The following is a 23,198-nucleotide window of genomic DNA, read 5'->3' as shown; positions in this document are numbered from 1 at the left end:
AAGCTCTTGCTTCGTAGTATAAACAGCTTTTCCAAACATTGTATTTATGCATTTTTTATGACGCATAAAGATCTTTTACTATAATAAAGACCGAGCTTGCCAGGACTCGAACCTGGAATCTTCTGCTTCGAAGGCAGACGCGTTATCCATTGCGCCACAAGCCCGTTAGCTGTTTACCTAGATGCCATTGGAGCATTGCAATTTTATAGATTTCCCTTCCGTTATACTTTAATAATCATCTTTAAATGTTAATTCCGAGCTTGCGTAGACTCGAACCTGGAATCTTCTGCTTCGAAGCCAGAGGCTTTGTCCATTACGCTACAAGCTCTTGCTCCGTAGTATAAACAGCTTTTCCAAACATTGTATTTATGCATTTTTTATGACGCATAAAGATCTTTTACTAAAATAAAGACCGAGCTTGCCAGGACTCGAACCTGGAATCGAGGGGCTAGCCACTTGTGAAATCAAGTGTACACTCGACATGAAATCATTTTGAAATCAAAATAAAATCTTGAAATCATTTTGAAATCAAAGTGAATTCTTGAAATCATTTTGAAATCAAAGTGAATTCTTGAAATCATTTTGAAATCAAAGTGAATTCTTGAATTCGTAGTGAAATCATATTGAAATCGTAGTATAATCATATTGAAATCGTAGTGAAATCATAATGAAATCGTAGTGAAATCATAATGAAATCGTAGTGAAATCAAAATGAAATCGTAGTGAAATCATAATGAATTCTAGAAATCGTCTTGAAATCATTTCGAAATCAAAACGCAGTCTTGAAATCATTTCGAAATCAAAACGCAATCTTGAAATCATTTCGAAATCAAAACGCAATCTTGAAATCATTTCGAAATTAATATGAAGTCTGGAAATTATTTTGAATTCAAATTGAATACTTGAAATCATAGTGAATTCATAGTGAAATCATTGTGAATTCTTAGTGAAATCATTGTGAATTCTTGAAATCTTGGTCTATATTGGTTAAATCATTGTGAATTAGTATTAATCCTATAGGTAAATTCGAATATTACCCCAACGTCCATGTTTCTCTTTACACAATAATATTCAAATTGGTCTATTCCGAAGTATATTTAAGATGTTTGCATGACTCAGGCCGTGGGAAAATTCCGCGCTCGGTTCCGCGCCTAGCGCGGCCTAGTGGTGATTTTCCGAGGGGTCGGTCATTCATGAAATCCCGTACGCTACCCGTGAAATCCAATTTAAGAAATCCGAAATCAATGCTGATTTCGAAATCAAATAAAAAATCCGAAATCAGCAACGAAATCACAAAATCGGTAAAGAAATCATAAAATCAGTAAAAAAAAACACAAAATCAACCAAGAAATCACGAAATCAACATAAAAATCACAAAATCAGAAGCAAAATCAGTAAAGAAATCGTGAAATCCATTACAAAATTCACGAAATCCAAAATCAAAAGAAATCACAAAATCCGACGAAATTACGGGGAAAAATCTCAAAAACCGAGGAAATCACGCAAAAAACCTCAAAATCCCAGGAAATCACGCGAAAAACCTCAAAATCCAACGAAATCACGCGAAAAACCTCAAAATCCAACGAAATCACGCGAAAAACCTCAAAATCCAACGAAATCACGCGAAAAACCTCAAAATCCAACGAAATCAAGGGGAATATCGCAAAATCAGTCGAAATCACGGTAAAAATAGCAAAATCCGACGGAATCACGGGGAAAATCTCAAAATTCGATGAAATCCATTGGATTTTATCAAATTCTGAAATCAAACAAAATCCGACGAAATCAAACGAAATCAAATGAAATCCGACGAAATCAAATGGGATTTCGAAATCCCGTACACTTTTTCCTAAACGTCCGACCCCTCGTGATTTTCCGTGATTTACCAGGCTAGCTAGATAGTGATTTACTTGTAATTCTTGTGATTTCCTTGTAATTCTTGTGATTTCCTTGTAATTCTTGTGATTTCCTTGTAATTCTTGTGATTTCCTTGTAATTCTTGTGATTTCCTTGTAATTCTTGTGATTTCCTTGTAATTCTTGTGATTTCCTTGTAATTCTTGTGATTTCCTTGTAATTCTTGTGATTTCCTTGTAATTCTTGTGATTTCCTTGTAATTCTTGTGATTTCCTTGTAATTATTGTGATTTCCTTGTAATTCTTGTGATTTCCTTGAAATTCTTGTGATTTCCTTGAAATTCTTGTGATTTCCTTGAAATTCTTGTGATTTCCTTGAAATTCTTGTGATTTCCTTGTAATTCTTGTGATTTCCTTGTAATTCTTGTGATTTCCTTGTAATTCTTGTGATTTCCTTGTAATTCTTGTGATTTCCTTGTAATTCTTGTGATTTCCTTGTAATTCTTGTGATTTCCTTGTAATTCTTGTGATTTCCTTGTAATTCTTGTGATTTCCTTGTAATTCTTGTGATTTCCTTGTAATTCTTGTGATTTCCTTGTAATTCTTGTGATTTCCTTGTAATTCTTGTGATTTCCTTGTAATTCTTGTGATTTCCTTGTAATTCTTGTGATTTCCTTGTAATTATTGTGATTTCCTTGTAATTATTGTGATTTCCTTGTAATTCTTGTGATTTCCTTGAAATTCTTGTGATTTCCTTGTAATTCTTGTGATTTCCTTGTAATTCTTGTGATTTCCTTGAAATTCTTGTGATTTCCTTGTAATTCTTGTGATTTCCTTGTAATTCTTGTGATTTCCTTGTAATTCTTGTGATTTCCTTGTAATTCTTGTGATTTCCTTGTAATTCTTGTGATTTCCTTGTAATTCTTGTGATTTCCTTGTAATTCTTGTGATTTCCTTGTAATTCTTGTGATTTCCTTGTAATTCTCGTGATTTCCTTGTAATTCTTGTGATTTCCTTGTAATTCTTGTGATTTCCTTGTAATTCTTGTGATTTCCTTGTAATTCTTGTGATTTCCTTTTAATTCTTGTGATTTCATAAAAATTTAGATTGAATTCATATGAAATCCTTGGAAATCAGACTGAATTCATATGAAATCCTTGGAAATCAGATTGAATTCATATTAACTCATATGAAATCAGTTTGAATTCATATGAAATTATGTGAATTCTTTGGAAATCACATGAATTCTTTGGAAATCACATGAATTCTTTGGAAATCACATGAATTCTTTGGAAATCACATGAATTCTTTGGAAATCAAATTGAATTAATTTGAAATCAAATTGAATTCAGTGGAAATGAAATTGAATTCATTGGAAATCAGATTGAAATCATTGGAAATCAGATTGAAATCATTGGAAATCAGATTGAAATCATTGGAAATCAGATTGAAATCATTGGAAATCAGATTGAAATCATTGGAAATCATTTGAAATCGCTTGAAATCTTTGAACTCGCTTGAAATCATTTGAAATCGCTTGAAGTCATTTGAAATCGCTTGAAGTCATTTGAAATCGCTTGAAGTCATTTGAAATCACTTGAAATCTGAAATCACTTGTACACTTTTTCGCCCAGTGGCAAGCCCCTCGCCTGGAATCTTCTGCTTCGAAACCAGAGGCTTTGTCCATTACGCTACAAGCTCTTGCTCCGTAGTATAAACAGCTTTTCCAAACATTGTATTTATGCATTTTTTATGACGCATAAAGATCTTTTACTAAAATAAAGACCGAGCTTGCCTGGACTCGAACATAGGCGTAGAGTTCTATAGGCCCTCACCACAATCCTCTCCCATCAGCTACCATTGACTCTCCCTTCAATGATGAAAGAAAAATTTTATACTACCAAAGGCAGTACAAAGAGGGCAGTACAGAGATTCTCCTACAATGCCACCGCCAACAGCGCAGGTCATTCTAATGTCCACATCGTAGATGTACATCATACGATGTGCATAGGCGTAGAGTTTCGTAAATGTTTGGTGGGGCCCGGCCCAACCGGCCTGGACCAATACATATATCGCATCATGCATGATGCATCCATATGATGTATATAAATTCCTAACGAATATTAAGTACTAAATTTATATATAGTACATTATATAGTATATTTATTAAGTATATCCATGTACTATGTTTTCCTCTAAAGATAATCTAGGCCGTTTTAAAACAAATTTATCCGTATTTGCGCATTACAATGCGAATGTAAAAATCCTTACAAAAATTTCGAGACCACTTTCAAAACTCGGGAAAATCACCAAATTAGGAAACTATGAGAGCGACTTAACCCATAAAACTAATTTATACTTGTGCTTCGAAAAACATTTTGAAAATTGATTATCTACTCTGTGGAGTTTTACCAGCGCCGCGCCTTACCAGGGATACTAGATGTTTAAAGAGGGATTATCAGCTTGAGCCTTTCACGTACGTTCAGACGAGACTGCGGCAGACGGTTTTTTTAACGGGGATCTATAACGCATGCCGTCTTGTTTTTCCCAATCAAGGACAAATTGAATTCCTATTCCGAGTATTCCCCCATTTTTTGCGTTCCACCGGACCTAAGCCGTTCCACAGCGCGCCTATTTCTCTCAGATTTCGCATCCTCCCGCCATCATTCTTGATTTGGCTTTGAATTACACTAAAATCTACAAGTCCGGTAGACTGTACTGCGCATGACACGCCGATAACTCTGTCGCAATTTCCGTCTCCCTTCGAATCCCTCTTAAAGAATCTAGTATCCCTGGCCATTCGTCGCAATATTCCAAAAGCTGATTATGCTTCAAACATAAAGTACGTAAGTCCCATTTTTCCATAGCTTTGGCCATAGATTTCATGACATTTCCGAAGTAAAAACTAAACAGACGAACAAAAAACTTTTTAACCAATCAAAAGTCCTTTAATGCCGGACCAATCGGCGACGGCTATTACTATTTTTTTGAATGGGACCTCGACTCGACCTCGCCGGCGACATAACCGGGAAGCTCGAAAGGCAAATGTGCGGTATCGTTCGTTAGCCGTTATTTTATATTAAACGTTTTAAAGCTCAAGTTTCGTAAATTTTCGAGTCATTTAATAAGCCTTCAACTAAATATTATAAGATTTTTTTAATTTCAACAGAAAAATAGCTCTGCGAATAATAGTAGACTCAAAAACTACACTAAGCTTCGGCTAGGTATCGGCGGTATCCCGATTCCCGAGCCTCCAGCGGCTGGGCTAGCCGTAGTCGCGAGAACAGAAAAAAATCCTCGTAAAATCAGATACACGGCGTCTTAAATAGTCTAAGCAAATGCTACCCAGATTGATAAGATCTTTGTGCCTTACTCCCAAGTAATCTTTGGTATTGTGAATAGTTTTAACCAAAGAATATTAAGTCTTTATAGTAGTTCCCTAATTTATGTACCTGGTAAATCGGTTCTTAAAGCGGAAGGATCACATGGATCCGAAGGAGCCGCCCTACCGAAATATATTCCTCCGCATAAGGGGGGGGGTTCTTTCCCAGGAGCTTGGAGAATATCGTGTAGCTCCTCCAGGCACAATGACTGTACGTTATGCACATAAATAGACGTTTTTTGATCCAAAATAGGTAGCATCAACGGGCAATCTTTTCGAAGTCGCTCCATCTCTAAGGCAACAGAGTCTTTACTTTTAACCACTGGGTTAGGCGCCGTGAACTTTCCCACGATGAACAAACCGTTTGAAGTTTTGGCTCTACTACAAGCGACGTATAACTGAGGCCTTTTCATCTTTCGCTTTTGATTAAGATGAACAACTACTTCGGAATAGGTGTCTCCTTGGCTCTTGTGTACAGTAATAGCTTCAACAATTACTAGAGGATACTGCTTTCTTGAAACGTAGATGTTTTTTTGTCCTGAACGTCTAGTGAAACTTCTGACAACCTTCTCAACAGGCGTCCATAATTCATTAATATTATTGGCTATCATTAATCCTTGAGACTGGGCTCTAGTCTTTTTTCCAGTCTTGTTATCGATAAATTCAATCCAAACTCGAACGGGGACTTGTTCACCTTTTTGATTTTGACCATACTGTATTTTTCTTAACCTTCCAGTTGCACCATTTACTAGACCATCGGCGGTGTTCAAATTATTGGTGATCATGTACCTGATACCAACCATTAGGGTTAATTCTCTTGGTAAACCGCTGGTTTCTTGGGGTTTCAAGGTTTTTACGGCTTCAAGAATTCTTGTTTTGATTTCATTGCTAGCGTCACCCGTAGCCGAGTCAAATGCGACAGAGCATATCTTTTCAGCATTCCGTGAACATAACTTTGATTCATTGAACGCATTTACTTCATCATTTGTTGCAAACAAATGAAGGGCTTCCAGAGGTAGAGGCCTTGAAATAGATGTTTCCAGGCTTCTAAACAAGTCAACGTCGGCGGGTGTCATCTCTCCCATGGACATTCGATTTAAAGCCATAGCGAATATTTTGTCATCTTTCTGTCTCATAATTTCATCAAGCTCATACAACTTAAATTCCTCCCACAGTGGACTTCCAATTAGGGCCGCATAGGGGTTGTTCTTCTCTTTTAAGGGCATAAATGTGTAATTATCCCCAACAGGGGGTAACTGGTTGAAGTCTCCCACGAGAACAACTGAAATACCACCAAAATGCTTTGGGCTCTTACATTAATATAATTGAAGATTTTGGCTCCACACATAGATATTTCATCTATTATCAGAAGTTTCAGGCCTAAAAGTGAACATCTTTTTCTGTTCAAAGTGTCGTTGTCCAAAGGATTCATCTTGCCAGAAAATTGATTTGTTGGCAAGTTAAAGGCAGAGTGAAAAGTGACACCATCAATATTAAAAGCCGCTTTCCCGGTGAATGCCGTTCTTAGAACAGATAATCGTGATGGATCGGCACCGGGTTTATTCTTTTCATGCCTGGATACGGCTTCAAAAATGGCTTGAATCAAGAGACTTTTCCCAACACCAGCACCGCCTGTTATCAGAATCCTCAGAGGTTCTTCTTGAGATGTTTTGAAATGATTTAGTACGTAGCAGAAAATTTCTCGCTGCTTTAAATTTAGTTTTCGAAGCATGCTGTAATATTCTTCATTGTTGACAAGAGTAATTGTTGGAGTGAAGTCGGCAGCGCTAGACTGTTGAATATCAGAAGTTACGTCACAAACGGCTTCTTGAAGAGAGTTGACAAAAAATTCCGGGTCATCCAATGTGAAACTTCTATCACGCTCGTTTTGATGTTCAATCATAGGTTGAATATTTTGAACGTCATTTGAGTGTTGGTTTTCTCTTACTTCTTGAATCATTTGGTCCAGATCCAAGTCATCAACTTCACTTATAAATTCCCTTCTAGCTTCAGATATTTCCTGCTTATGGGCTTCATAAATTTCTTCTACGTTAGCTTCTAGCAATTCGGTTTCCTCACAACGCCAAGGTAAAAATAACATAATTTCCACTCGACAGTAGTTTTTGAGATCTTTCACCATACTGTACTTTTTGAATCTGATTACTTTAGCCTGCATCCTTTTCCTGACGTATCCTGAAGAATCTTTCAGCTCAAGAGACGTTTCCACATTAGTCGTTTCAATTTCTTGGTCTTCATCTTCGTTCAAATTTTGGGTTCTCCTATTGCGTTTGGTTCGGGAAAACTCATACCATGAGGCGAAAGCAGCTAGACTGAGATTTTCCAGTTCATCGGGCCTCACAATGTAGTGCTCGATGATTCCATCAGAAAAAACGTTAGTACTATCATCAGGCAATAATTCCAATTCAGATGGTCTTTTCAAAATGTGTACCCTTTCTTCAGGGGGTGAAGTGTTTATGAAAATATGAGCACGACTGCTCCGGCAAATTGGAATGGAAAGTAGTATGTAACAGCATTCTTGGGCGCTAATTTCTTCACAATGAATAAACTTATTAGCAATAACTTTTAATCTCTCTTTTATACCACTGCCTTTATTTTTCGCTTCCTTGATTGCCTCCCTCAAGAGCTGTGACATCCCCTTTTGGGCTTTGCCGATGTAGGAAACTATATACATGAGGCAGGCGTACGGGTCTAGGACGTATTGAAGATCCATATTAGCGTTCCATAACTCCAAAATCTTCTTGTTGTATGGATTAATTCTTATTTCCTGCGGCGACCTTTTCAGAAGGACAGTGAGCCTTCTAATTGGATAAGTTATAGCTGCAATATATTGCTCTTCCGTTATGTTCAGCGTTTCCAAAAATTCTTCAAATGTTTCCGGTGCAGTTTCGACTTTCAAATTCTCGATAGCATTTCGCACCAATTTGCTTAAGGCTTCAACCTCTTCAACGTTTTCGTTTTCATCACGCTTAGAAGGGTCGTAAATAAGGGTTCTTCCCATTGGCGGAAAAGGTATGCCAAAACGACACGATGACTGTCCACTATCGTTCTTCTTACGACAGGTTTTGGAATGCTTGTGAGTTTGCAGCTTGACCAAGTTGTTCCATTTTTCACTTCCATCCCCTTTCGAGCAGGTAATGTTGGAATCAATGAATATGATAACCTCTTCTAGATTGGAGTTATCGCTTCTCAATTGTGGGGCGTTTTTATTCCATAGTAGAATATGGGTGTGTGGTGATCCCCTCATTTGGAACTCTATTCTAATGTAGTAATCATCAATGATTCCAATCGGTGACTCCTTGCTTCGCAGAAACTTGAAAAATTCTCTCAAACGATAATCAAAATATCGGCTGCAGGTGACAGGGTCCTCGTTGATAAGCTTAGCTCTCTCCATAAATCCCAAGGTTTTTACATATTCTTTCGCAGTTTCTCGAGGGTGCCCGGCAATGACGCACAAGGACTCCAAAAGCTCTTCCCATTTCGTCTCAGCGGAACTCAGCGTGAGGAACCACGTAGGATTACCAAGTTGGCGAACCATAGCCAGAAGATCTTTCTCACGCTGTTGTAAATAGCCAGGGGAAGATCTGACGCTTTCCAAAACTTTGTAACCATCATCGTGTTTCACCAAAGAATCCAAATTTCCAGGCGCTGTTAATGCTCCCGCTGTGTATGCTTGGCCAGTTTTGGACTTGGTTTTTCTCATGCAAATATTAGTAGCGCTCCGTAGTTTTGACGATACTAATTTAACATAGGAATAAAATATTTTTGGAATACTAGAGGCACAACGCCTATCGCTGTATCTGAACTCTCATTTTATTTGCTGTGTGTACTTTGCCTTGGGTGGTAGCTTCAAAGCTTGGCCAGCGTAAATACTCGGGAAAGAAAGGTATTCAGAGTCCTCATCATAAAGAATTGATTGTGGTGTCTGCCCTTCTCCAGGAGCATAAGCAATACTTTCAATTTGGGGCGTAATTAGATCTTCAGATGAAAGCAAAAGAGTATCACTGTTGCCATTGTTCAATGCTGTTTCTTCATCAATTTCGTCCCATTCCTGGTCGCTGTCAGGTGCTTGCTGAGGTTCTACAGCAGAATTACTTGGTTGATCTGTACCAACACGGGGCGTGTGCTCCACTTCAGTTGGCATATCTTCCTCATTCGATACGAAATTATTTAGTTGATCTGTACCAACAGGGGGCGTGTGCTCTACTTCAGTTGGCATATCTTCCTCATTCGATACGAAATTTACACTATTGGATACGCTGAATTCCAAAGCCACTTCATCTGGAACTGTAACTTCATGTTTCAAATACAAAGGAGTTGTTATTAGAATCTTTAACGCATCCAGTATTTTTCTGGGACGAACTGTTTCAAACATATAGTGATGTTGATATTCCTTCTTCCTCATGAGTTTAACTTGAATAACTTGAGTGTCAGTGGGGCCTCTGGGCAGAATTGAAACAGAAGAGTCCATTGAAACTGGTACATTTACGACATTACCGCGAATGCCTCTTTGCTGATCAACTCCTAGTTTTCGTATCTGCATAAACGGTAATCGCGGAGAAATCATTCTACATTCAAGCTCTGTAAGATCTTTCAACTCCATGGGCAAATCAGGAAAAAAATAGCCGTTTTCTCTGGAAAGTGGCGGTACTTTCCTTCTAGAAACGTAACTGTGGCAAGAACCACACAACAAAATATGCGACGGAAGCACTCTCTCGTGTACTCCTTCAACTGACAAGTATTTCACCGACTCTGTTTTTTTAACAGAAGTACGGAAAAATTGTCCAGAACAGCATTCGCATTTATAATCTGGACCATATGATATATTTTGCAGATAGGCGTTTTCGAAATATTGTGAGTGTTGTCTCCTAACGGTTCTCCTAGCATACTCTGTCATAAGCTCGAATTCAGCATAATTTTCATCAAGTCTTCTAATCTGCCTTGTAGCGTTGTCCCTCTGCATTTCAGCTTCTCTATAGTTGGGATCTTGACGCCGATCAATTCTTGACAAAATATCTCTCTGGTTTTCGGCTTCACGGTACACAGAATTTTCACGCCTAATTTGCCTTGTAGAATTATCTCTCTGGATTTCCGCCTTAGCCTAATCCATATTTCCTCTTCTTTTCTTCCTAGAAAGATTATCCGTTTCTAACTCAGATTGAGCATAATTTGAATCTGCTCGCTTTTGTCTCCGTTTCAAAAGATAATTTTGCATGTTATTAGTTTTCTGATCCACAACTGAAGCTAAAGGATGCTGACCAGCTGATGGGTCCTGACAAGTAAAGCCCACACTAGTTGATGGGTCCTGCTGAGTTAAAGAACTCTGACTAGTCGATGGGTCCGGCAGAGTTGAAGAACTCTGACTAGTCTATGGGTCCGGCAGAGTTGAAGAACTCTGACTAGTTGATGGGTCCTGCTGAGTTGAAGAACTCTAACTAGTCGATGGGTCCGGCAGAGTTGAAGAACTTTGACTAGTTGATGGGTTCTGCAGAGTTGAAGAACTTTGACTAGTTGATGGGTTCTGCAGAGTTAAAGAGCTTTCACTGGTAGAAGGGCCCTGACTAGCAGGAGATTCTAACACCAACTGCCTCTCTAGCTTCTTTTTTGCCGCATATCTCTCTCGTCTTTGATTTTTTTCTCTTTCTCTGAATTCTGGATTCAAACGTAGCCTTCTCATCTTTTCCGCTGCTGTTTCTTTCACATTAGATGCCATTTCTGAACTCTCTCGTATTTGTATAGCAGCCGAGTAAAACGGCACAAGGTCAATTTTGATTTCGCACCGTTGAAAATGTCCTAACTTAGTTCATAACTTGTTCGATATCCTGAAAACAATCTTGGTTTACGCGTAAATAGGCCTAACAAATAATAAAATATGACAATGATAGAAAACAAAACTACCCGTTGAAATAAATACTTACTTGAAATTAATTCTGAAAATAAACTATAATTAGTGGTAAATTAATAGGCCTAATAAAAAAAATGAGAACTATGGTAACAAAATTCAAAACAAATACTTATTTCGAACAATAAGTTTTCAATTAGCATTCACAAAAAGCAGAAGAAATCTTCCACAGCCGTTAAACACAGAGTTCGCAAGAGAACAAAGTAAAGGAAATTCAAAGCAGTGATGCCAGGTGGGACAAATGAAATTTCCCTTTCTAACCCTTAAAATTTCCCTTTTTGGACCAAAATTTCCCTAGTTCAGGGCTGCCAGATTCCGCGCCTAGAACGAAAAGTTTCACTAGTGCCACCGTGCGGAGAAAACACGAAGCTTGATCTAGGGGAAACCATAATGGCAGGCCTGAGACCTGTAGCAGCATCAGCGGCAATGTGTATGTGATGTTTAAACTGATATTTCAGTGCCAAATGAAAATTAGTTCTCGAAATTTCTTGCAATGAATGAACCACAATTTTCAGAAGAGAATATTTTCAAAAATGGTAAGTGTTGAAAACCTAATCACCCTAATATTAACCAAGTTAGTTATGTAAACTCTTAAGCCTTGGTCATAACATTAGTATAAAAATTGGTAATACTGTTTTCATTTTGTTTAGTACCTGTTGCTCTCTCTCTTGTCAAAATTGCTACAAGTATTACACATATTTTCCAAAAGATACTACTGAAAAAATTCGAAAAGCTCTTCAGTCAAACTTTAAGGGAAATGAATTCACACAGTATGGAATTATAAACAAAAAAAAACTCTTGTTGCTTGAAAAAAAAAGTCTAATTTAAAAGTAACGAAGATTGGTTTCGAAGTCAGCCCTTCTTATCCATTCTTGGGGTGTTCCCCTGACGGTCTAGTCAACGATAATTTGGTCGAAATGAAGTGTCCAGTCATTGGTGAAAAAGGAAACTTAGAAACAGTCCTCAAGAAAACTCCTTACGTAATCAAGAAGGACGGAACATTTTCTTTGAAACCCAAACAAATGTATTATGGGCAAGTGCAACTTAGTTTGGCACTTTTAGGACTTCAAAGTTGTCATTATGTAATTTATTCTAAACTGGAAGATGACTGTTTTGTTATTGATGTGCCAAAAGACCAAAAATTTATTAACAATCTTTTACCACGATTACAAATTAGTTTTTCAAAAGGTTTTTTTTAGGCCTGTGCGAGTACTCGATCAAAGGCGAGTACTCGATCGAGTCTCGAGTCGAGTACTCGATCGAGTCTCGAGTCGAGTACTCGAATCGAGACTTGAAAATCAAAATTTTAGGACTTGAGAATAATTTCGAGTCCTCAAAAACCCACAATACTGGACTCGAACTGAGGCTTAAGGTGAAGCCTCATAGATTTCAGGATTTTCAAGCGCCCATAACTCGGGTTCTACGCATCGCAGCTTCATTTAGTTTTGTTTTTCTTAATCTAGAGTGCCATTGCCAGGGCATCATCGAGTTCAAACAGTGATACCTATATACTTTAAAATGTTCAAACTAGGGCATCATCGTGCAAAATTTTAATCGCGCTAACGGTTAATTTGTTAATGACTCTCAAACATGCGGCCTAAAAGTTTCGATTTAGATTTTCTAATTTTATAAATTTACTCAAACGTCATAGGACGAACCTTCCTAGACCCGAGGAAAAAAGAATTATCACTCTAAGTGAAATAGCCTTCGAGATATAACCGTTAATGTGAACCACTAATTTCGCTCTTTTTGAAGCAAAATTTTTAAAATACGCGCAATTTCACTAGCGGTGCCATGCGGCTAAAGAGGGGAACTATTAAAATTTTCAAACTTTTGTTATTAAACGGAATAAAGATGTCACTCTAAACCTTTACAAAAATTCTTGGTAGTGAAAGGTTTTGTTGGGCCCATTCGACCCCCCCCCCTACAACATGAAAGAATGTAACCAAGGAGGATCGATGTAACCGCTATCACTGCTTTGTTTACGAATGACGTATCAGCCCTCTCCTTTCATAACAACAACCTCTGAAATACACACGTGTCTACTATGACTGACTCTAGTTCGAAGCATCCTTATAACATGTGGATCCAATTTTGAGACAAGCCCTATACTTCACATTATAACCTAAGAAACAGACAATCTCCACACGGGGAACAGATCTTTCCTCAGGCAAAATAGACCCACTCTAAGACTGATTTATACAATGCTAAAAGCCAACTTGTCCAATCTAATTTTATTGTCCCGCCGTTCTTTCGCGACAATTAGGATGCCTCGAAAACCCTCTTTCGGCACCATAAAAGGGATGGAGCTTCTGTATTGTTAAGTTTATCTTAAAACGGGTGAAAAAGGTCTTTCTTGTACGAAAATGTTGAAAATACTTTTTGCAGCCAGTCATATATAGTACTGAAATAAAAGGAAAAAGCAAACTTCAAGAATATAGGATTTACTTGGAATCCCAACAAATGTAGCTTAATGCTTGACATTGCGCGCTCGCAAGCTTATGAATAGTACGAAAACATACTTCCTTGAAAGCGGAGTTCTTGCTCATTTCATTTTTGTTTTCACGAGACCCTGCAAACATCGACTTTTTACTTTAGTCTATCCAAACCACTGTCAAATCTCAATTTAGAAAGAAGAATCGTTAGATTTCAAAATATCTATTATTATTATGCCTAAAACTAAGGAAAGACGGCTCAAGAGTGCGGGATTCGTGAAATCCGCTTATCGGAAAAATTATTTTAATACATAGTGTATTTTTGTCTCTATTATTTTATTGTTATTGAAACCTTGGTGTCAGTAAAGTTAAGTAAACTTAGTGAAGAATTAATAAAGTATAACTTTTGTTTTGTCAAATTACGTTTCCTCAATTACACTTCAATTGGCTACGTAACCCCACGTATCGGGTCAAGTTGTTTTGGGATTGGAATGTTTCAGTCCGCTCCTATCTGAACAATTAAGACTCTCCCAGAGCCGTTTTGGATGAAAGTCATAAAATGTGGGGTATAGAGTAATTTCGGTTGAGAGGGGGAGTGAACTGTGTATCCCCTACGTTAGGGGCAACATTGTACTAGAGAATACTATTTGCCCCCGGAAGGGAAGGGAAGGGGGATATCACTAAGGTAAGAGATAGAGGGTTATGACGTTGCCGTATATGGGAAAGAAATTACTCTATAGGGCTTGTCTCAAAATTGGATCCACATGCTTCGAACTAGGGTCAGTCATAATAGAGTCGTGTGTATTTCAGAGGTTATTGTTAAGAAAGGAGAGGGCAGATACGTCAGTCGTAGACTCAGCAGGGATAGCGGTTACATTCTTTCATGTTGTAGGGGGGGGGGGTCGAATGGGCCCAACAAAACCTTTCACTACCGAGAATTTTTGAAAAGGTTTAGAGTGACATCTTTACTCCGTTTAATAACAAAAGTTTGAAAGTTTTATTAGTTCCCCTCTTTAGCCGCATGGCACCGCTAGTGAAATTGCGCGTATTTTAAAAATTTTGCTTCAAAAAGTGCGAAATTAGTGGTTCACATCAACGGTTATATCTCGAAGGCTATTTCACTTAGAGTGATAATTCTTTTTTCCTCGGGTCTAGGAAGGTTCGTCCTATGACGTTTGAGTAAATTTATAAAATTAGAAAATCTAAATCGAAACTTTTAGGCCGCATGTTTGAGAGTCATTAACAAATTAACCGTTAGCGCGATTAAAATTTTGCACGATGATGCCCTAGTTTGAACATTTTAAAGTATATTAAAAAAGAGCCCGACCCTCGGAAAAATTCCGTTGCCGAATGGCGGGCGTTTGCCCGAAGCATGTTTTCGCTTCTGGCACCATGTTTAAAATTAAATATAAAAATAAATAAAATAGGTATCACCGTTTGAACTCGATGATGCCCTGGAAATGGCACTCTAGATTAAGAAAAACAAAACTAAATGAAGCTTGGATGCGTAGAACCCGAGTTATGGGCGCTTGAAAATCCTGAAATCTATGAGGCTTCACCTTAACACCATATCAAGTCCAAAAATATTTACTATAGATAAAGAATTTATTCTTCTTTCGTCTCTTGTCAGCACGCACAAATCTACATTACATAGAGGCCTAGCTTTCCCGTGCTGACAACCGAAGCTGTAACAAAATATATATCGAACAAGCTTCCTTCGGAGATAGGTAGTTGCCTACCCTCTAGCGTGAAAACAAATTTGCTCACGCTCATCCTTTATCCATGTATTTCGCTTGAACTCGATGACTCGGAATTTCAAATAGAGCGCGGTATCTAGTGGGGTTTTACCGATTTAGATTTTAGAGAAGACAGATGGTTGGACAAATATTTGACGTCAGCAAGAACATTTTTATTGACGATTGTTACTTTTTATATCCAAGCTGTGATATTTGAACAAACAAAGAGTAAAAAATAAAAGATATGTAATTATTTAGCCTTGATTTTGACATGAAATAATTTATTAGGACTCGACTGGGACTTGATATAATTTATTAGGACTCGATACTGGACTTGAGACTTTGTTTTGAAGCTGAATTTAGGACTCGAGGACTCGATACCAGTTAAAGGACTCGACTCGAGATTCTATAAGACCTTTTTTTAGGACTCGAGACTCGACTCGAAGCCCAAAAAACTGGACTCGCACAGGCCTAGTTTTTTTGCTTATTTTAATTACTACATTCCAAATTATTTGAAATGGAATAAAAAGGACGGAATGTAATGGTGCAAATAAGGCTGAAGTGATATTTTTAAGTTCATTAAAATGTGATAGAACCTTACAAATTTATGAAATAAAATTGTTTTTCAAAATTTATTATTTAATAAATAATAAATAAATTTTTTATTTATTTTTAATGCATTATTTATTTGCATTTTTTTTCACGGGTTTTAACAAGCTTGGGAACTGCGTAAGAGTTAATTTAAAATGATTTGAGGTCTGAACTTTACTTATTCCAAACAAAGCTGATAGAGCGGTGAATGAAATGCCAAGTTTTAGTTTCATGAGTGTCAAAAATACCCTATCTCGAGACTCGTAGTTTCCCCCATTCTTGGCCCTCTCTACCTTATTTGTCCATAAAAAAGGGGTATGAATTTACTGTTAATATTTTTAATGATCGCATCAAATAGACCAGTACTTTGTAATCCTGTTAATGAAATTATGGAGGTGGCATTCAATATTTGTTGATCATGTTTCCTTAACGGCAGTTTTTTGGAAGGAACAGCCAAGGGTCTGGGAGGGTAACTTAACTTATCTACAATAATAACTCTAATTATAATTGGTTTTAAATTAATATTATACGCTTAAAACATACCTGAATGTTCATATTTCGGTTGAGGGCGGTAATAATCTTCTTTAAAATGAAGGGAGCAGACAACCATGGACTTGGTGTGTGGTTTACCCATTTTTAAAGCTATATCCCATTGTTTCGACAATTTAACGTCGCGTGGAAATTGGTGAAAGCGGACACCACTCATTGTGGCATTATTTCTACACCCATACACGCTGCAGTATTTAACCATTGTTTAATTACGATAAAATAAACAGCAAAACTGACAAAAACTAGCCTAATTATCGTTGAGCCTATAGTTGAGTTGTTGATTTAATTTTATAATTATCTTTGAGCAATTCAATTTAAATAACTTTAATTAAACCATGAGTATGTTGATTGCGTTTGTCATTAATGGTATCGCCGGAATTAAGTTACATTTAAACACCTGATTAAACTATCTAATCATCAATCATCTTAGTAAATCAACCTCCCTAACTTTTAAGCAGACGAGTCTTAAAAAACGATATCATGGGTGAAATTAGAAAACTCTCTCTGCTTATCGCGCCATCCGTCGGGGAGAACTTTAATTTCTTTTTTGATTAATATGATAATATTAATTGTAATGTTTATGTTCCCAAGTAGAAATCTAATCTTGCCTAGGATTAAAAAGATATATAATAATTATAAATTGCAAAAAAAAATTGCAAGGAACACAGCCCTAAGGCAGTCTGGCGCGCGTGCGAAGTCTGTCTGTCTCTCCTCCTCTAGCGCGATACAATATATATATTCGACAGCATCCAGTAGAGCGCGTCGGGGAGGTGGGGGGGGTTTCATATCTAAAGCCAGACAGCTCTCTCTCTCTCGTCTCGTGGCGGGCGTCGGGGAGGTGGGGGGGGGGGTCCTTATCGTTGTACCTCTCTCTTCTCTTCACTATAATTTATCTCGCTCTATAGTACAAGCAAGCGTGGCTTCGTGGTAACGCGCGCGCTTGGGCGTCTTCACTGACGTCTCGTATGGATTGGGACATGGCAGGTTCGAGGCCCGGCGCCGACAGAAAAATAATTTCAATTGAAATTAAATACGTTACGCCACCTATGAGGTGTAACGTGAACTACGGAAGAATTTCGAGTCGAAAATTCGCGGGAAATTTGAAATTCAAAAAGTTTATTTATGAAGAATCTTATTATGCGGTTACACCAAATCCAGCCAGCCGACCAGCCGTCCAGCCAACAAAGGTCGGAACAATACTTTCGAACTCTAAAGAGCGCAAAAGTAAAAACCTTTCCAAACATTGTATTTATGCATTTTTATGACGCATAAAAGATCTTTTACTAAAACAAACACCGAGCTTGCCAGGACTCGAACCTGCAATCTTCTTCTCCGTAGGCAGACGCGTTATCCATTGCGCCACAAGCCCGTTAGCTGTTTACCTAGATGCCATTGAAGCATTGCAATTTTATAGATTTCCCTTCCGTTATAATCTAATAATCATCTTTAAATGTTAATTCCGAGCAAGCCTGGACTCGAACCTGGAATCTTCTGCTTCGAAGCCAGAGGCTTTATCCATTACGCTACAAGCTCTTGCTCCGTAGTATAAACAGCTTTTCCAAACATTGTATTTATGCATTTTTTATGACGCATAAAGATCTTTTACTATAATAAAGACCGAGCTTGCCAGGACTCGAACCTGGAATCTTCTGCTCCGTAGGCAGACGCGTTATCCATTGCGCCACAAGCCCGTTAGCTGTTTATCTCGAAGCTATTGAAGCATTGCAATTTTATAGATTTCTCTTCCGTTATACTCTAATAATCATCTTTAAATGTTAATTCCGAGCTTGCCTGGACTCGAACCTGGAATCTTCTGCTTCGAAGCCAGAGCCTTTGTCCATTACGCCACAAGCCCGTTAGCTTTTTCTCTAGATGCTATTGAAGTCTTGCAATATTATAAATTTCCCTTCCGTTATACTCTTATTATCATCTGTATATGTTAATTCCGAGCTTGCCAGGACTCGAACCTGGAATCTTCTGCTTCGAAGCCAGAGGCTTTGTCCATTACGCTACAAGCTCTTGCTCCGTAGTATAAACAGCTTTTCCAAACATTGTATTTATGCATTTTTTATGACGCATAAAGATCTTTTACTATAATAAAGACCGAGCTTGCCAGGACTCGAACCTGGAATCTTCTGCTCCGTAGGCAGACGCGTTATCCATTGCGCCACAAGCCCGTTAGCTGTTTATCTCGAAGCTATTGAAGCATTGCAATTTTATAGATTTCTCTTCCGTTATACTCTAATAATCATCTTTAAATGTTAATTCCGAGCTTGCCTGGACTCGAACCTGGAATCTTCTGCTTCGAACCCAGAGCCTTTGTCCATTACGCTACAAGCCCGTTAGCTTTTTCTCTAGATGCTATTGAAGTCTTGCAATATTATAAATTTCCCTTCCGTTATACTCTTATTATCATCTGTATATGTTAATTCCGAGCTTGCCAGGACTCGAACCTGGAATCTTCTGCTTCGAAGCCAGAGGCTTTGTCCATTACGCTACAAGCTCTTGCTCCGTAGTATAAACAGCTTTTCCAAACATTGTATTTATGCATTTTTTATGACGCATAAAGATCTTTTACTATAATAAATACCGAGCTTGCCAGGACTCGAACCTGGAATCTTCTGCTCCGTAGGCAAACGCGTTATCCATTGCGGCACAAGCCCGTTAGCTGTTTATCTACAAGCTATTGAAGCATTGCAATTTGATAGATTTCTCTTCCGTTATACTCTAATAATCATCTTTAAATGTTAATTCCGAGCTTGCCTGGACTCGAACCTGGAATCTTCTGCTTCGAAGGCAGACGCGTTATCCATTGCGCCACAAGCCCGTTAGCTTTTTATCTAGATGCTACTGAAGTATTGCAATATTATAAATTTCCCTTCCGTTTTACTCTTATTATCATCTGTAAATGTTAATTCCGAGCTTGCAAGGACTCGAACCTGGAATCTTCTGCTTCGAAGCCAGAGGCTTTGTCCATTACGCTACAAGCTCTTGCTCCGTAGTATGAACAACTTTTCCAAAAATTGTATTTATGCATTTTTTATGACGCATAAAGATCTTTTACTAAAGTAAAGACCGATCTTGCCAGGACTCGAACCTGGAATCTTCTGCTCCGTAGGCAGACGCGTTATCCATTGCGCCACAAGCCCGTTAGGTGTTTATCTAGATGCTATTGAAGCATGGCAATTTTACAGATTTCCCTTCCGTTACACTCCAATAATCATCTTTAAATGTTAATTCCGAGCTTGCCAGAACTCGAACCTGGAATCTTCTGCTTCGAAGGCAGACGCGTTATCCATTACGCTACAAACCCTTGCCTTCTAACATAAAAAACTTTTCCAAACATTGTATTTATGCATTTTTTATGACGCATAAAAGATCTTTTATTAAAACAAACACCGAGCTTATCAGGACTGGAACCTGGAATCTTCTGCTTCGAAGGCAGACGCGTTATCCATCGCGCCACAAGCCCGTTAGCTGTTTACCTAGATGCCATTGAAGCATTGCAATTTTATAGATTTCCCTTCCGTTATAATCTAATAATCATCTTTAAATGTTAATTCCGAGCTTGCCTGGACTCGAACCTGGAATCTTCTGCTTCGAAGCCAGAGGCTTTATCCATTACGCTACAAGCTCTTGCTCCGCAGTATAAACAGCTTTTCCAAACATTGTATTTATGCATTTTTTATGACACATAAAGATCTTTTACTATAATAAAGACCGAGCTTGCCAGGACTCGAACCTGGAATCTTCTGCTCCGTAGGCAGACGCGTTATCCATTGTGCCACAAGCCCGTTAGCTGTTTATCTAGAAGCTATTGAAGCATTGCAATTTTATAGATTTCTCTTCCGTTATACTCTAATAATCATCTTTAAATGTTAATTCCGAGCTTGCCTGGACTCGAACCTGGAATCTTCTGCTTCGAAGCCAGAGCCTTTGTCCATTACGCCACAAGCCCGTTAGCTTTTTCTCTAGATGCTATTGAAGTCTTGCAATATTATAAATTTCCCTTCCGTTATACTCTTATTATCATCTGTATATGTTAATTCCGAGCTTGCCAGGACTCGAACCTGGAATCTTCTGCTTCGAAGCCAGAGGCTTTGTCCATTACGCTACAAGCTCTTGCTCCGTAGTATAAACAGCTTTTCCAAACATTGTATTTATGCATTTTTTATGACGCATAAAGATCTTTTACTATAATAAAGACCGAGCTTGCCAGGACTCGAACCTGGAATCTTCTGCTCCGTAGGCAAACTTGTTATCCATTGCGGCACAAGCCCGTTAGCTGTTTATCTACAAGCTATTGAAGCATTGCAATTTGATAGATTTCTCTTCCGTTATACTCTAATAATCATCTTTAAATGTTAATTCCGAGCTTGCCTGGACTCGAACCTGGAATCTTCTGCTTCGAAGGCAGACGCGTTATCCATTACGCTACAAACCCTTGCCTTCTAACATAAAAAACTTTTCCAAACATTGTATATATGCATTTTTTATGACGCATAAAAGATCTTTTATTAAAACAAACACCGAGCTTATCAGGACTGGAACCTGGAATCTTCTGCTTCGAAGGCAGACGCGTTATCCATCGCGCCACAAGCCCGTTAGCTGTTTACCTAGATGCCATTGAAGCATTGCAATTTTATAGATTTCCCTTCCGTTATAATCTAATAATCATCTTTAAATGTTAATTCCGAGCTTGCCTGGACTCGAACCTGGAATCTTCTGCTTCGAAGCCAGAGGCTTTATCCATTACGCTACAAGCTCTTGCTCCGCAGTATAAACAGCTTTTCCAAACATTGTATTTATGCATTTTTTATGACACATAAAGATCTTTTACTATAATAAAGACCGAGCTTGCCAGGACTCGAACCTGGAATCTTCTGCTCCGTAGGCAGACGCGTTATCCATTGCGCCACAAGCCCGTTAGCTGTTTATCTAGAAGCTATTGAAGCATTGCAATTTTATAGATTTCTCTTCCGTTATACTCTAATAATCATCTTTAAATGTTAATTCCGAGCTTGCCTGGACTCGAACCTGGAATCTTCTGCTTCGAAGGCAGAGCCTTTGTCCATTACGCTACAAGCTCTTGCTCCGTAGTATAAACAACTTTTCCAAAAATTGTATTTATGCATTTTCTATGACGCATAAAGATCTTTTACTAAAATAAAGACCGATCCTGCCAGGACTCGAACCTGGAATCTTTTGCTCCGTAGGCAGACGCGTTATCCATTGCGCCACAAGCCCGTTAGGTGTTTATCAAGATGCTATTGAAGCATGGCAATTTTACAGATTTCCCTTCCGTTACACTCCAATAATCATCTTTAAATGTTAATTCCGAGCTTGCCAGGACTCGAACCTGGAATCTGCTGCTTCGAAGGCAGACGCGTTATCCATTACGCTACAAACCCCTGCCTTCTAATATAAAAAACTTTTCCAAACATTGTATTTATGCATTTTTTATGACGCATAAAAGATCTTTTATTAAAACAAACACCGAGCTTGCCAGGATTCGAACCTGGAAGCTTCTGCTTCGAAGGCAGACGCGTTATCCATTGCGCCACAAGCCCGTTAGCTGTTTACCTAGATGCCATTGAAGCATTGGAATTTTATAGATATCCCTTCCGTTATACTCTAATAATCATCTTTAAATGTTAATTCCGAACTTGCGTAGACTCGAACCTGGAATCTTCTGCTTCGAAGCCAGAGGTTTTATCCATTACGCTACAAGCTCTTGCTCCGTAGTATAAACAGCTTTTCCAAACATTGTATTTATGCATTTTTTATGACGCATAAAGATATTTTACTATAATAAAGACCGAGCTTGCCAGGACTCGAACTTGGAATCTTCAGTTTCGAAGGCAGACGCGTTATCCATTGCGCCACAAGCCCGTTAGCTTTTTATCTAGATGCTACTGAAGTATTGCAATATTATAAATTTCCCTTCCGTTTTACTCTTATTATCATCTGTAAATGTTAATTCCGAGCTTGCAAGGACTCGAACCTGGAATCTTCTGCTTCGAAGCCAGAGGCTTTGTCCATTACGCTACAAGCTCTTGCTCCGTAGTATGAACAACTTTTCCAAAAATTGTATTTATGCATTTTTTATGACGCATAAAGATCTTTTACTAAAGTAAAGACCGATCTTGCCAGGACTCGAACCTGGAATCTTCTGCTCCGTAGGCAGACGCGTTATCCATTGCGCCACAAGCCCGTTAGGTGTTTATCTAGATGCTATTGAAGCATGGCAATTTTACAGATTTCCCTTCCGTTACACTCCAATAATCATCTTTAAATGTTAACTCCGAGCTTGCCAGAACTCGAACCTGGAATCTTCTGCTTCGAAGGCAGACGCGTTATCCATTACGCTACAAATCCTTCCCTTCTAATATAAAAAACTTTTCCAAACATTGTATTTATGCATTTTTTATGACGCATAAAAGATCTTTTATTAAAACAAACACCGAGCTTATCAGGACTGGAACCTGGAATCTTCTGCTTCGAAGGCAGACGCGTTATCCATTGCGCCACAAGCCCGTTAGCTGTTTACCTAGATGCCATTGAAGCATTGCAATTTTATAGATTTCCCTTCCGTTATAATCTAATAATCATCTTTAAATGTTAATTCCGAGCTTGCCTGGACTCGAACCTGGAATCTTCTGCTTCGAAGCCAGAGGCTTTATCCATTACGCTACAAGCTCTTGCTCCGTAGTATAAACAGCTTTTCCAA

General features: G+C 38.3%; 2 protein-coding genes and 12 non-coding genes across 14 annotated transcripts; all 14 read right to left on the bottom strand.

Annotated features, from left to right (window-relative positions):
* Window positions 1-91: 91 nt before the first annotated feature.
* TRNAR-UCG (transfer RNA arginine (anticodon UCG)) lies at window positions 92-164 on the bottom strand. Its single transcript has one exon. It is a non-coding gene; the product is annotated as a tRNA-Arg (tRNA).
* Window positions 165-4,784: 4,620 nt separating this feature from the next.
* LOC149611212 (uncharacterized) lies at window positions 4,785-8,958 on the bottom strand. The gene is made up of 3 exons (XM_089858465.1): window positions 6,630-8,958; window positions 5,308-6,519; window positions 4,785-4,834 (listed from the first exon to the last, which is right to left on the bottom strand). Exons 1-3 carry the CDS (start codon window positions 8,956-8,958, stop codon window positions 4,785-4,787), a joined length of 3,591 nt encoding a protein of 1,196 aa, XP_089714591.1.
* A 7,044-nt stretch (window positions 8,959-16,002) lies between these two features.
* Window positions 16,003-16,658, bottom strand: LOC149611211 (uncharacterized). The gene is made up of 3 exons (XM_089858500.1): window positions 16,463-16,658; window positions 16,286-16,402; window positions 16,003-16,212 (listed from the first exon to the last, which is right to left on the bottom strand). The coding sequence occupies exons 1-3, from the start codon at window positions 16,623-16,625 to the stop codon at window positions 16,169-16,171; spliced, it is 324 nt and encodes a 107-aa protein (XP_089714626.1). The 5' UTR covers window positions 16,626-16,658; the 3' UTR covers window positions 16,003-16,168.
* Window positions 16,659-18,086: 1,428 nt separating this feature from the next.
* On the bottom strand, window positions 18,087-18,159 carry TRNAR-ACG (transfer RNA arginine (anticodon ACG)). Its single transcript has one exon. It is a non-coding gene; the product is annotated as a tRNA-Arg (tRNA).
* Window positions 18,160-18,572: 413 nt separating this feature from the next.
* On the bottom strand, window positions 18,573-18,645 carry TRNAR-ACG (transfer RNA arginine (anticodon ACG)). Its single transcript has one exon. It is a non-coding gene; the product is annotated as a tRNA-Arg (tRNA).
* A 577-nt stretch (window positions 18,646-19,222) lies between these two features.
* Window positions 19,223-19,295, bottom strand: TRNAR-UCG (transfer RNA arginine (anticodon UCG)). Its single transcript has one exon. It is a non-coding gene; the product is annotated as a tRNA-Arg (tRNA).
* A 249-nt stretch (window positions 19,296-19,544) lies between these two features.
* Window positions 19,545-19,617, bottom strand: TRNAR-ACG (transfer RNA arginine (anticodon ACG)). The gene has a single exon. It is a non-coding gene; the product is annotated as a tRNA-Arg (tRNA).
* A 91-nt stretch (window positions 19,618-19,708) lies between these two features.
* Window positions 19,709-19,781, bottom strand: TRNAR-UCG (transfer RNA arginine (anticodon UCG)). Its single transcript has one exon. It is a non-coding gene; the product is annotated as a tRNA-Arg (tRNA).
* A 408-nt stretch (window positions 19,782-20,189) lies between these two features.
* Window positions 20,190-20,262, bottom strand: TRNAR-ACG (transfer RNA arginine (anticodon ACG)). Its single transcript has one exon. It is a non-coding gene; the product is annotated as a tRNA-Arg (tRNA).
* Window positions 20,263-20,839: 577 nt separating this feature from the next.
* On the bottom strand, window positions 20,840-20,912 carry TRNAR-UCG (transfer RNA arginine (anticodon UCG)). The gene has a single exon. It is a non-coding gene; the product is annotated as a tRNA-Arg (tRNA).
* Window positions 20,913-21,320: 408 nt separating this feature from the next.
* Window positions 21,321-21,393, bottom strand: TRNAR-ACG (transfer RNA arginine (anticodon ACG)). The gene has a single exon. It is a non-coding gene; the product is annotated as a tRNA-Arg (tRNA).
* Window positions 21,394-21,806: 413 nt separating this feature from the next.
* Window positions 21,807-21,879, bottom strand: TRNAR-UCG (transfer RNA arginine (anticodon UCG)). Its single transcript has one exon. It is a non-coding gene; the product is annotated as a tRNA-Arg (tRNA).
* Window positions 21,880-21,965: 86 nt separating this feature from the next.
* On the bottom strand, window positions 21,966-22,038 carry TRNAR-UCG (transfer RNA arginine (anticodon UCG)). Its single transcript has one exon. It is a non-coding gene; the product is annotated as a tRNA-Arg (tRNA).
* A 571-nt stretch (window positions 22,039-22,609) lies between these two features.
* Window positions 22,610-22,682, bottom strand: TRNAR-ACG (transfer RNA arginine (anticodon ACG)). The gene has a single exon. It is a non-coding gene; the product is annotated as a tRNA-Arg (tRNA).
* Window positions 22,683-23,198: the final 516 nt, after the last annotated feature.

Source organism: Phalangium opilio, unplaced genomic scaffold (genome assembly GCF_054372755.1).
Source record: "Phalangium opilio isolate 3A_F unplaced genomic scaffold, DU_Popi_V2 ptg000246l_1, whole genome shotgun sequence".
In the NCBI taxonomy this organism is placed as follows: domain Eukaryota; kingdom Metazoa; phylum Arthropoda; class Arachnida; order Opiliones; family Phalangiidae; genus Phalangium; species Phalangium opilio.
This window is presented reverse-complemented; position numbering and strand designations above follow the sequence as displayed.

What these genes read in the sequence shown, in the direction of transcription:
- LOC149611212 (XM_089858465.1), bottom strand. Translation starts at nt 8,958, where the DNA reads ATGAGAAAAACCAAGTCCAAAACTGGCCAAGCATACACAGCGGGAGCA. An exon ending in CACTTTGAACAGAAAAAGAT is followed by an intron (nt 6,520 to 6,629) that starts GTTCACTTTTAG and finishes GTGGTATTTCAG; the next exon opens with TTGTTCTCGTGGGAGACTTC. An exon ending in TTTAAGAACCGATTTACCAG is followed by an intron (nt 4,835 to 5,307) that starts GTACATAAATTA and finishes TCAAAAAAATAG; the next exon opens with TAATAGCCGTCGCCGATTGG.
- LOC149611211 (XM_089858500.1), bottom strand. Translation starts at nt 16,625, where the DNA reads ATGAGTGGTGTCCGCTTTCACCAATTTCCACGCGACGTTAAATTGTCG. An exon ending in ACCGAAATATGAACATTCAG is followed by an intron (nt 16,403 to 16,462) that starts GTATGTTTTAAG and finishes TTATTATTGTAG; the next exon opens with ATAAGTTAAGTTACCCTCCC. An exon ending in TTCATTAACAGGATTACAAA is followed by an intron (nt 16,213 to 16,285) that starts GTACTGGTCTAT and finishes TGGACAAATAAG; the next exon opens with GTAGAGAGGGCCAAGAATGG.